This window comes from Hyla sarda, chromosome 2 (genome assembly GCF_029499605.1).
Source record: "Hyla sarda isolate aHylSar1 chromosome 2, aHylSar1.hap1, whole genome shotgun sequence".
In the NCBI taxonomy this organism is placed as follows: Eukaryota; Metazoa; Chordata; class Amphibia; order Anura; family Hylidae; genus Hyla; species Hyla sarda.
The window spans coordinates 491,998,701-492,012,566 of NC_079190.1; the positions used below are offsets into that span (position 1 = coordinate 491,998,701).

Sequence of the window (13,866 nt, forward strand, 5' to 3'; positions counted from 1 at the left end):
TGGACAGGTTTTGATGAATCTACCCTAAATTTTCTACTATTAGGGAATCCCATATAAACATTAGCGATACTGTAGAGTAGTTGTCCTTGCATCAAACCATGGGCAACCTGGAGGCACACATAGTATTGTGACCTCATCAAACAAGGGCGGTCCAGCGTTGGAAGTAGGGATGAGCGAATCGAACCTGACGAATCCGAATTCATTACGAATTTCAGGAAAAATTTGCTTGGCAACGAATGCGAATATCGACGCGATTCGATCACATGAATCGCTTCATTAAACTCCAAGTGTGGTCCAGGCTCCAGGGCATCTAAGATGGTGGCTCCACATGTCAGGACATGGGGCAAGGAATCCTGGGAAGGCGGGAAATAGGGTAGGTGGGATGACCCTGAATCACATGCAGCATGCAGCCTATCAGCAGCCAGCCACCCCTGTTATGTCACAGCCCTATATATTAGGCAGCCATCTTGCCGCCAGTCACATCAGCGTCCTATTGCAGAGAGGGACAGAGGGCAGTCTGCTGCACAGAAAAGCTTTTTTACAGCATCGATTCACCCATGTACAAATGTTATATTTGGTAGAAAAAAAAGACATACCGTATTTTTTGCCGTATAAGACGCACTTTTTCTTCCCCAAAACTGGGGGGGAAAAGTTGTTGCGTCTCATACGGCGAATACACCCCTATCGCGGCGGTCCCTGCAGCCATCAACGGCCGGGACCCGCGAATACAGGACATCACCGATCGCGGTGATGCCCTGTATTAACCCTTCAGACGCGGCGATCAAAGCTGACCGCCGCGTCTGAAGCGAAAGTGACACTAACCCGGCAGCTCAGTCTGGCTGTTCGGGACCGCCGCAGTTAAATCGCGGCATCCCCAACAGCTTACAGGACACCGGGAGGTACCTTACCTGCCTCCTCGGCGTCTGCTCTGGGCCGGGATCCCCTGCATGGCCGGCGCTCTCCTTCGTCGTCATCACGCACGCCGCTCCCTCATCCAATAGGAGCGGCGTGCGTAGCGGCGTGTGTAGCAACGTGATGGCAGTGACGGAGAGCGAGGATACCGGGCAGCAGAGATGTTCTGGAGCGACGGGGATGCCCCGGGGACGTGGCGACAGCGATGGAGGGCGACATCCAAGGCAGCGGGGACGAGCGGTGACGGGTCCGGAGTGGCAGGGACATGTGAGTATTACCTCCTATATTAGTGGTCTTCAACCTGATGACCTCAAGATGTTGCAAAACTACAACTCCTGGCATGCCCAGACAGCCAACGGCTGTCTGGGCATGCTGGGAGTAGTAATTTTGCAACATCTGGAGGTCCGCAGGTTAAAGATCGCTGTCCTATACTTTACATTGTATTTGGTTCAGAATCTTTTTTTTCTAGATTTTCCTCCTTTAAAATTGGGTGCGTCTTATATGCCGGAGAGTCTTATATGGCGAAAAATACGGTAACATGAATCTTCTTCCTTTTAACAAAGGGTTCCTTAACTATCACAGGTCATGAATAATACCTGTCTACTCATAATGCAGAAGAACCTTTTGGAAAGCTTTAGCCTTCAGGGCCTAGGTGTGACCACAACCTGAGGAGAAGACATGGACCATGGATTTTAGAAAGCTCTAGACTATGTAGAAAAGGGTGCATCTGGGATCATGTGAGGAGTCTGGTTTTTAAGAAGTTTCCATTTAGCTTGTAAGATCACTGACATTGGCTACGCTACAACTTTTTATATACTTCTTATGGTGTTAGTATATTATATAACTGTATTGAAGAAGCAAAAGAACTTGTTCTATTACTTCAACCTCTTAAAACTTCAAGTGCTATTTACGATTTGGACAAACTTCCCGGCTGCCAAGGTTCATAATATTTCTTCTGCAGCCCCGTAATGATTAGTGCGATGTATTTACACAGTCTCCAAACTTTAAAGACAATCTACACAATTAGCTATTCAGGAAAGTATGTGCTTGGCTTTGCCGCCGATCCAGTCCTTTGCTGAGGCAGCGAAGGAACAGAAATTTAAAAACACCTGGATGTGGGACAGCTGCCTCGCTGCGCCCAAAATTCTAGAACATTCATCAAAAAACGTCCGATTTTCATCAGAAAATAAATACTTCTAACCTGCTGTTGAAAACCTCCAAGGGTACAAGGGAATGTAAGAGGCCTGGAAGGGCCGCGGGTTGGATTTCTTCTGTTTTGTGACATCCAATTAACCTTTATGATAATTAATGGAACGCTGGCTGGCTGGAGAACGCTATACAAAAAGTCTAGCCAAGAAAATGTGCCATAGGCAACGCCCAGCCTAAGACGAATCCAAAAAGACTGAAGGTTATAGGAATTCACGTTGCGGCCCTTTCCCTGCCAAAGTGTCTGCAGATCAGCTGAAAAACAATCGATTCCAAAAATATTTGTTTACACTCGAGTCCATGAGCTCAATGTTTTTGACATGGCAGAATCGGTTGAATGAAAACATATTTCATATTTTTTGTTTGTTTTTGGTTACAAAAAATAATCTAATTGAACTCAGAAGGGGGTTGTGGGGCCAAAAGGATGTGTACTGAGAAAATAGAATTTTTTTTTAAGCCATTCTTATCGTCATGGTTAGTGATGAGCGGCAGCGGCCATATTTGAATTCGCCATATTTTGCAAATATATGGACGAATATTCGGCCTATATTCTTGAAATTCGAATATTCGCTATGTTTGTTTTTTTTCTATACGAAAACTCGTAATGAAATTTGAATCATGAGCATGCGCGATTATATCTTTTACCTAAAAGAAGGGAGGGATCAGTGTCCTCTGAGTGGAAGTGCCGATATTCGCAAATATTTTCATATTTGCGAATATTCACATAAATAACAAATATTCGTCATTACGAATATATATCACTATATTCAAAATATTCACAAAATCTCGAAGTGCCAATATTCGCGGTAAAAATTAGCATTTCGAATATTGGTGCTCAACACTAGTCATGGTTGAATGGTCAATTGTAGAGTAAAGACAGCTGGATGGTGACTGGTGGTTTATATGGCCAGTCCCTGTACTTTTTCTTCTTGTTAAATTTCAGAAGAAATACAGATGAAGCCTTCCTTATCTTTCCTCTTGGTTCAAGATAACCAACGATTAGTGGAGCAAGATGACCAACTTTGACTCTATAAGATGACCAACTTTGACTCTACTGGAAGCTAGTTGATAATTTCGCACCACTCTTCCTGGGATATCTGGAACCAATAGAAAAGGTAATGAAGGACATGTTATGTACTGTATTTTTCGCCCTATAGGACGCTCCGGCGTATAAGACGCACCCAATTTATAGGTGCAAAATCTAAAAAAATAAAGATTTTGAACCCAATAGTGGTCTTCAACCTGCAGACCTCCAGATGTTGCAAAACTACAACTCCCAGCATGCCCGGACAGCCAACGGCTGTCCGGCCATGCTGGGAGTTGTAGTTTTGCAACATCTGGAGGTCCGCAGATTGAAGACCACTGCATAGGAGGTAATACTCACGTGTCCCCGCCTCTCCGGACCCGTCACCGCTGCCCTGGATGTCGCTCCATCGCTGTCGCCGCGTCCCTGTTGCTCCGGAACGTCTCTGCTGCCGGCCGGGTATCCTTGCTCTCCGTCGCCGCCATCACGTCATTACGCACGCCGACGCACGTACGCGACGACGAGGAAGGAGAGCGCCGGCCATACAGGGGATCCCTGAACGGAGAAGACACCGAGGAGGCAGGTAAGGTCCCTCCCGGTGTCCTGTAAGCACTAACCCGGCTATTCAGTCGGGCTGTTCGGGACCGCCGCGTCTGAAGGGTTAATACAGGGCATCACCGCGATCGGTGATGTCCTGTATTAGCCACGGGTCCCGGCCATTGATGGCCGCAGGGACCGCCGCGATAGGGGTGTATTCGCCGTATAAGACGCACCAACTTTTCCCCCCAGTTTTGGGGAAGAAAAAGTGCGTCTTATACAGCAAAAATACGGTAGAAAACATCGAAAAAAGACGATCAGTCCTGGGGGCAGGAGATGGACAACTTTAGCATATATTCTCCAGTGATTAAGGAGATCCTGGAGTGGATTCATGGTGTGGAAACTATCCATGGCTTGGAGATTAAAGGGGTACTCCACCCCTAGGCATTTTATCTCCTATCCAAAGGATAGGAAATCTCTCCTGCAGCCCCCAAAGTCATCAGCTGGAAGGAGCTAAGTTTGCTCCATGGCTGATGACTCACGATACAGGGGCCGGAGTATCGTGACGTCACGGCTCCGCCTCTTTGTGACGCCTCCCCCTCCCATAGACTTGCACTGAGGGGGTGGGGCGGGACGTCACAATACTCTGGCCCCTGTATCGTGATTCATCAGCCACAGAGCAAACTTAGCTCCATACAGCTGAGAGATTGCGAGGGTTTCCAGCGGCAGGACCCCCGCGATCAGACATCTTATCCCCTATCCTTTAGATAGGGGATAAGATGTCTAGGAGCGGAGTACGCCTTTAAGACCTGTATAACTTCTGGACTCAAAAAGTCAACATCTTAGGTCATTTTTGTAAACAGACCTTGAATTCTTAATTCTGAACTCTTCTGAAGAAGTGCTGGTACTGATGGTGGAAGTGGGAACTCCAATTACTTCTCCATCCCCTACAAATACTTTGATATTCTTCTATCTTGATTCTTCACAAAGCTGCTTTTCCATGAAACACTAGCTGTAATTTTAGTACCTGCCAAAGACTTTGGTCATACTATTGAGCTGGAGATCATGGGGTGGGTGGGGGTGGGCGTGTAAGCAACACCAATGTTAGCATAGTCAGCTATCAAGGTATTGCTTTGGGTTTGGCTATTGAGAGAGGACCAGGTTGGCACCACCTTAGCCTCTACAGAGATGGTATAATACTAAACAATGGGCCACAATGGATGTAAACAATGCTAGGAAAGGATTTTACATAGAGTCTGTTGAGTAACCTTTACTACTGAAATATAAGCTTGGGGTGATAGTCAAACTTGGCCACCTCAAGATGAGTATAAATTATTGGGTAGAGATCAAGACCAATTCCACCCATTTTTAGAGCAAGGGATTCCTTTCTGTTGGTGATAGTCAATGAGGAACTTATAACCTTTCTGAGGAGACTTACCGGCTGGCACAATTACTCTTCGTTCATTGGTTGTCATATTGGGGGGTGGGATATGTTTTTCTTCTATGTAGCTGCCGTAGTTGATTCCTATAGGCTCGGATCCACTGCCCATTTTGCCCCCTTTTGCCATGCTGCAGTCATCTGGGGAATTCCTGGAAATAAAAATCAATATAGTATGTTTTACAAGAGCAATACCGCAATTGATTCTTTATGTTCATTACCAAGATGTTACAAAATAAGACAATAATTTGAGTAGTATATGTTTATACTGAATCGTTAGTCACCAGATCAAGGAATGTCTTAATTGTACTGTGCTTAGTGTGGGGTCTTCTATGGACATCCACCTTATGGTGTGCCATATAGTGTCTAAATATTGCGAAGCAGAAAATTGGTTTGCCGAAAAAACAGACACCTCAAGATAGAGGATAAACATCTGATCAGTAGGGGTCCAACTGCTAGGACCTCGTCATCACAAGAGTCCTCCCTGTTGTTATGGAGAGGCGGTTGAACATGCACATTGCCATTCACCTCTATGGGCCGCACAAAGATAGCCTGGCACTGTACATTTATGGGGTTGGATGTAGTGTGTCTGACTTGCCAAATGTGGTGAGCGGTGACTCCAATATTACAGTGTATGTATTGTCATTCATGTATACATGAGGTGTCGGTGTGACAGCAGCGCACTGGATAGGTGCAGTACCATGCCGCTGCATCAACTACATCTCTACGTATATTGCATATATTTGGTTGAATGTGTCAGAGGTAAAATGCAGGCTAAACTAAAAGCCCCTGTTCCAGAGATTTGGCTGGGGTAAAGAAACTTTTGTGAAAGTGAACAGCAAAGTAACGTAACCTATATATGAATACCAGAGAACCATTACAAATAAAGAACAATAGCTGCCATATCGTCAATAACCTGTAGATGGCGATCAATTACACAAACTCTCATAAAAGACGTCGTCTATAAACCGTACCTCTCATATATATGCATTAGGCTAAGATAGTGGAAAGAATGTGTCATTATGACAACCTATATCACCATGCCCTATTGCAGTGGTCTCCAAACTGAACTTTAAACATTAAATACAGGTTAAACTAAGAGCACCTGTTCCAGAGATTTGGCTGGGGTAAAGGAACTTTTGTGAAAGTAAACAGCAAAGTAACGTAACCTATATATGAATACCAGAGAACCATTACAAATAAAGAACAATAGCTGCCATATCGTCAATAACCTGTAGATGGCGATCTATAACACACTGTTATTTGCAGGCTGCTTTACAGCACAATATAGTCAATGATGCTGGCACTTCAAGGGGTTTTCCAGTGAAAAATAACTTGTCCCCTTTCCATAGGACCTATCTGACAGCTGGGACCCCCGCCATCTCCAGAGGGTGTGCTTAAAAGGGTACTCCACTGGAAAACATTTTTTTTTCTAATTAAAGGGTGTCAGAAAGTTATACAGATTTGTAAATTACTTCAATTTAAAAATCTTAATCCTTCCAGTACTTATCAGCCGCTGAATACTACAGATGAAGTTCTTTTCATTTTTGAATTTCCTTTCTGTCTGACCACAGTGCTCTCTGCTGACACCTCTGTCCATGTCAGGGACTGTCCAGAGTAGAAGCAAATCACCATAGCAAACCTCTCCTGCTCTGGACAGTTCCTGACATGGACAGTGGTGTCAACAGAGAGCACTTGTGGTCAGACAGAAAGGAAATTCAAAAAGAAAAGAACTCCACGCATAGCAGCTGCTAAGTACTGGAGGGATTGGGATTTTTTTTTAAATAGAAGTCATTTACAAATCTGTTTAACTTTCTGGCACCAGTTGATTTAAAAGAAAATGTTTTCCAGTGGAGTACCCCTTTAAGACGGCATGAGCTCCATTCATTTCTACAGGAGCGCCGAAGATACACGAGTAAAGCACATTGGCTGTCAGGGCATGCTGGGAGTTATAGTCTTGCAGTGGCTGGAGGCACCCTTGTTGGGAAACACAGACCTAAGAAAAAACTAAGGAATTGTCCTTCTTTAAAGGGGTACTCTGGTGGGAAACAATTTTTTTTATTCTTAAATCAGCTGGTACCACAAAGTTAAAAAGATTTGTTAATTAGTTCTATTTAAAAATCTTAATCCTTCCAGTACTTATTAGCTGCTTTATACTAAAGAGGAACTTCTTCTCTTTTCTGTCTAACAACAGTGCTCTCTGCTGACACTTCTGTCCGTATCAAGAACGGTCCGGGGCAGGATAGGTTTGCTATGGGGATTTGCTCCTACTCTGGACAGTTCCTGACATGCACAGAGGTGTCAGCAGAGAGCACTGTGGTCAGACAGAAAGGAAATTGAAAAAAAGAAAAGAACTTCCTGTGGAGCATACAGCAGCTGTTAAGTACGGAAAGATTTTTTAAATAGAAGTAATTTACAAATCTGTTTAACATTCTGGCTCCAGTTGATTTAAAAGAAAATGTTTTCCAGTGGAGTACCCCTTTAAGACGGCATGAGCTCCATTCATTTCTACAGGAGCGCCGAAGATACACGAGTAAAGCACTTTGGCTGTCAGGGCATGCTGAGAGTTATAGTCTTGCAGTGGCTGGAGGCACCCTTGTTGGGAAACACAGACCTAAGAAAAAACTAAGGAATTGTTCTTCTTTAAAGGGGTACTCCGGTGGAAATATTTATTTTTTTAAATCAGCTGGTGCCACAAAGTTAAACAGATTTGTAGATTACGTCTATTTAAAAATCTTAATCCTTTCAGTACTTATTAGCTGCTTTATACTAAAGAGGAACTTCTTCTCTTTTCTGTCTAACAACAGTGCTCTCTGCTGACACCTCTGTCCGTATCAAGAACGGTCCGGGGCAGGATAGGTTTGCTATGGGGATTTGCTCCTACTCTGGACAGTTCCTGACATGGACAGAGGTGTCAGCAGAGAGCACTGTGGTCAGACAGAAAGGAAATTCAAAAATGAAAAGAACTAAAAGAACTTCCTGTGGAGCATACAGCAGCTGTTAAGTACTGAAAGATTTTTTAAATAGAAGTAATTTCCAAATCTGTTTAACTTTCTGGCACCAGTTGATTAAAAAAAAAAATTAAAAATCCTCACCGGAGTACCCTTTTAACCTGTGGTTCTCCAGCTGTTGCAAAACTACAACTCCCAGCATGCCCTGACAGCCTTCGGCTGTCAGGGCATGCTGGGAGTTGTAGTTTTGCAACAGCTGGACAGCCACAGGTTGAAGTGTACTGCTCCGATCTGGTTAGTTATCAGAGGCCATAACATAGTAAATGCCGCACGTGAAAAAACGAAGTATAATGTTATGAAAGAGGGAATTTACAACATCACTACATGATGAATGGAGCATGCACATCACTCCGGTGGAAATATATATATATTTTTTTTAAATCAACTGGTGCCACAAAGTTGAAAAGATTTGTAAATTACTTCTATTTAAAAATCTTAATCCTTCCAGTACTTATTAGCTGCTGTGTACTAAAGAGGAACTTCTTCTCTTTTCTGTCTGACCACAGTGCTCTCTGCTGACACCTCTGTCCGTATCAAGAACGGTCCGGGGCAGGATAGGTTTGCTATGGGGATTTGCTCCTACTCTGGACAGTTCCTGACATGGACAGAGGTGTCAGCAGAGAGCACTGTGGTCAGACAGAAAGGAAATTGAAAAAAGAAAAGAACTAAAAGAACTTCCTGTGGAGCATACAGCAGCTGTTAAGTACTGAAAGATTTTCAAATAGAAGTCATTTACAACTTTCTGGCACCAGTTGATTTAAAAAAAAAGTTTTTTTCCCCACCGGAGTACCCCTTTAACCTGTGGTTCTCCAGCTGTTGCAAAACTACAACTCCCAGCATGCCCTGACAGCCTTCGGCTGTCAGGGCATGCTGGGAGTTGTAGTTTTGCAACAGCTGGACAGCCTCAGGTTGAAGTGTACTGCTCCGATCTGGTGAGTTATCAGAGGCCATAACATAGTAAATGCCGCAAGTGAAAAAACGAAGTATAATGTTATGAAAGAGGGAATTTACGACATCACTACATGATGAATGGAGCATCACTCTCAGTATTCGGTGTACACAGCTCCCTCCCAGGCTTTACTCTGACTTATTACTTACTTTCATATAGAAAAAATGTTTTCTTTTAAGATATTTCGAGATTTTTTATTTTTTTTATTTTTTTTTTACTTTAAATTAAACAGAGTTTGCTGGCACGCAGCAGCCCGGCCCGCTCTCCTTACCACCACATCAAATCCAAGGTGACTGCCAAGGACGGGCATGTAACTACACCCCCTGCTAAATAAAACTACTAAACCCAGATCAAAGCAGGAAAACATTCCTATTCCCGGCACCTTTTCCACTCCAGTGTTGATGTTACAGCCGGCGGGTAAGTAGACATAATAAATGCCTGGTCACAGACGGGAATGCTGAAGAGAAGGGAAAATGTGTAAAGGAGAAGGGCAAGAAAGAAATGTAACAAGTCTCCTTACTGCAAATTTTTAAAAAAAGCGGAAATGTTTTTTTTAATATCTTCATTGAGATATAATGGATTGAAGTTACAGGCCCAAAGCCTGAGGCTGCACCACTGAAAGATTCTGATGACATCATGTCACTTTCAAAAGCCTGAGGCTGCCCTACCGGGAGATTCTGATGACATCATGTTACTTTCAAAAGCCTGAGGCTGCACTACTGAAAGATTCTGATGACATCATGTCACTTTCAAAAGCCTGAGGCTGCCCTACTGAGATGCTGATGACATTATGGAACAGTCAAAAGCCTGAAACTGAACTACTGAGATGCTCTAAACACATCATGGTGCAGCCAAAAGCCTGAGGCTGCCCTACTGAGAAATTCTGATGACATCATGTTACAACCAAAAGCCTGAGGCTGCCATACTGAGATTCTGATGACATTATGGAACAGTCAAAAGCCTGAGGCTGCCCTACTGAGATTCTGATGACATTATGGAACAGTCAAAAGCCTGAGGCTGCCCTACTGAGATTCTGATGACATTATGGAACAGTCAAAAGCCTGAAGCTGAACTACTGAGATGTTCTAAACACATCATCGTGTAGCCAAAAGCCTGAGGCTGCCATACTGAGAGATTCTGATGACATCATGTTACAACCAAAAGCCTAAGGCTGCACTACTGAGAGATTTTAGTTATATCATGTTGCATCAGAAAGCCTGAGGTTGCCCTACTTAGAAATTCTGATGACATCACATTACAGCGAAAAGCTTGAGGCTGCACTACTGAGGGATTCTGATGACATTGTTACAACCGGAAGCCTGAAGCTGCACTAGTACTGAGGGATTCTGGTGACATTATGTTACAACCAAAAGCCTGAAGCTGTACTACTGAGAGATTTTACTGATATCATGCTACAGTAGAAAGCCTGAGGTTGCACTACTGAGAGATTCTGATTATATCATGTTACAACCAAAAGCTTGAGGCTGCCCTACTGAGAGATTCTGATGACATTATGTTACAGCCTAAAGCCTAAGGCTGCACTACTGAGAGATTTTAATCATATCATGTTGCAGCAGAAAGCCTGAGGCTACACTACTGAGGGATTCTGATGACATGTTACAACCGAAAGCCTGAAGCTGCACTACTGAGGGATTCTGGTGACATTATATTACAACCAAAAGCCTGAGACTGCACTACTGAGAGATTTTACTGATATCATGCTACAGTAGAAAGCCTGAGGCTGCACTACTGAGAGATTCTGATGATATCATGTTACAACCAAAAGCTTGAGGCTGCCCTACTGAGAGATTCTGATGATATTATGTTACAGCCTAAAGCCTAAGGCTGCACTACTGAGTGATTTTAATTATATCATGTTGCAGCAGAAAGCCTGTGGCTGCTGTACTTAGAAATTCTGATGACATCACATTACAGCGAAAAGCCTGAGGCTGCACTACTGAGGGATTCTGATGACATTGTTACAACTGCAACTACAAATGCATGCATCGTATGTCTTAGGGGGGGATTAAACTGGCAGAGTCACTGGTAGAGAAGGATCTGGGTGACTTGTAGATCACAGACTACAGAATAGCATGCAATGTCAGGCTGCTGCTTCCAAAGCCGGCAGGATATTGTCATGTATAAAAAGAGGCATGGACTCGAGGGACAGGGACATAATACTCCCCCTTTATAAAGCATTGGTATGGCCTGTGGAGCTGGAAAGGGTGCAAAGACGCGCGACTAAACTAATATGGGGCATGGAACATCTTAGCTATGAGGAGCGATTAAAGGAGTTACAATTGTTTAGTCTTGAGAAGAGACGTTTAAGGGGGGATATGATAAACGTATATACAAGGAAGAAATGCCAGCGAGGTAAAGCGGATCCCAGATTTATTAAATGGATAAAAACAGGAACGGTGAATACAGGGTTACGCGTTTCAGGCGTGTAACAGGACGCCCTTAGTCATACTAAGGGCGTCCTGTTACACGCCTGAAACGCGTAACCCTGTATTCACCGTTCCTGTTTTTATCCATTTAATAAATCTGGGATCCGCTTTACCTCGCTGGCATTTCTTCCTTGTTTCTGCATTCGGTGCTGCCATACACCTGCCGTGCGTTGGTTCTGGGAGGATGGTCCGGTGGTAGCTGATCAGCTCGCACTTTACCAATAAACGTATATAAGTATATAAATGGCCCATACAAAAAATATGGAGAAAAACTGTTCCAGGTTAAACCCCCCCAAAGGACGAGGGGGCACTCCCTCCGTCTGGAGAAGAAAAGGTTTAGTCTCAAGGGGCGACACGCCTTCTTTACCATGAGAACTGTGAACTTATGGAACAGTCTACCTCAGGAACTGGTCACAGCAGGAACAATTAACAGCTTTAAAACGGGATTAGATACATTCCTGGAACAAAATAACATTAAAGCTTATGAAGAAATATAAAACTACATCCCTTTCCCTTATCCCCTTACACCCTTCCCTTCAATTCCCTGGTTGGACTTGATGGACGTATGTCTTTTTTCAACCATACTAACTATGTAACTATGTAACTGGAAGCCTGAAGCTGCACTACTGAGGGATTCTGGTGACATTATGTTACAACCAAAAGCCTGAGGCTGCACTACTGAGAGATTCTGATGAAGGGACTTGTACATCGTGTGCTCTGTTGCCATGGAGACTCTGTGTAGCTCTAACATAATAAAACATCTAAACCTTATGTAGCCTATATATAATAGTTTTCCCAATGGGATCATTTAGTTGAAATTGAATCCCACATCTAACGTCATCTAACAAATAAGGAATTGTCCAAGGTTTTGGGGCTGTAGACAGGATGATGTTGGTTTCTATAGAGTTGATGGACTGTTCCCTTATTCTGTAATATACATATGATCGGCCTAAAGAGTCCCTGTTATTTCAGAAGAGGATAAGTGGCTGCCTGATACATCTGGTGCCACTCATCTCATAGGAAAACAGTACAAACTGTTACGCCTAGCGCTCCGGGCCCCCGCTCCTCCCCGGAGCGCTCACGGCGTCTTTCTCCCTGCAGCTCCCCGGTCAGTCCCGCTGACCAGGAGCGCTGCTCTGTCATGGCCGTTGGGGATGCGATTCGCACAGCGGGACGCGCCCGCTCGCGAATCGCATCCCAGGTCACTTACCCGTTCCCGTCCCCTGCTGTCATGTGCTGGCGCGCGCGGCTCCGCTCTCTAGGGCGCGCGCGCGCCAGCTCCCTGAGACTTAAAGGGCCAGTGCACCAATGATTGGTGCCTGGCCCAATTAGCTTAATTGGCTTCCACCTGGTCCCTGACTATATCTATCCTCCTCCCATGCACTTCCTTGCCGGATCTTGTTGCCCTTGTGCCTAGTGAAAGCGTTTTGTGTGTTTAAAGCCTGTGTACCAGAACTTCTGCTATCTCCCCTGACTACGAACCTTGCCGCCTGCCCCCGACCTTCTGCTACGTCCGACTTTGCTTCTGCCTACTCCCTTGTACCTCGCCTATCTTCAGCAGCCAGAGAGGTGAGCCGTTGCTAGTGGATACGACCTGGTCACTACCGCCGCAGCAAGACCATCCCGCCTTGCGGCGGGCTCTGGTGAAAACCAGTAGTGGCTTAGAACCGGTCCACTAGCGCGGCCCTCGCCATCCCTCTCTGGCACAGAGGATCCACTACCTGCCAGCCGGCATCGTGACAGTAGATCCGGCCATGGATCCCGCTGAAGTTCCTCTGCCAGTTGTCGCTGACCTCCCTACGCTGGTCGCCCAGCAAGCTCGTCAGATCGCCCAACAAGATCACCAGCTGTCGTACTTGACCACCATGACACAGCAACTCCAGTCACAACTACAGCAAGTACAGTCACAGCTACAGCAGCAACAACCATCTCCTCCGCCAGCTCCTGCACCCCTTCCGCAGCGAGTGGCCACTCCTAGCCTCCGCCTGTCCTTGCCGGACAAATTTAATGGGGACTCTAAGTTTTGCCGTGGCTTTCTTTCGCAATGTTCCCTGCACTTGGAGATGATGTCGGACCAGTTTCCTACTGAAAGGTCTAAGGTGGCTTTCGTAGTCAGCCTTCTGTCTGGAAAAGCTCTGTCATGGGCCACAACGCTCTGGGACCGCAATGACCCCGTCACTGCCTCTGTACACTCCTTCTTCTCGGAAATTCGAAGTGTCTTTGAGGAACCTGCCCGAGCCTCTTCTGCTGAGACTGCCCTGCTGAACCTGGTCCAGGGTAATTCCTCCGTTGGCGAGTACGCCATACAATTCCGTACTCTTGCTTCTGAACTATCCTGGAAT

At 45.0% G+C, this 13,866-nt stretch overlaps 1 protein-coding gene across 4 annotated transcripts in view; it reads right to left on the bottom strand.

Moving 5' to 3' along the window:
• ERG (ETS transcription factor ERG) overlaps positions 1 to 13,866 on the bottom strand; it is a 414,806-nt gene that overhangs the window by 20,380 nt on the left and 380,560 nt on the right. For all 4 annotated transcript variants that reach the window (XM_056559655.1, XM_056559656.1, XM_056559657.1 and 1 more), the window contains one exon: positions 5,118 to 5,269. In XM_056559655.1, the coding sequence (XP_056415630.1) occupies positions 5,118 to 5,269 (152 nt within the window). The remainder of the gene's footprint in view (positions 1 to 5,117; positions 5,270 to 13,866) is intronic.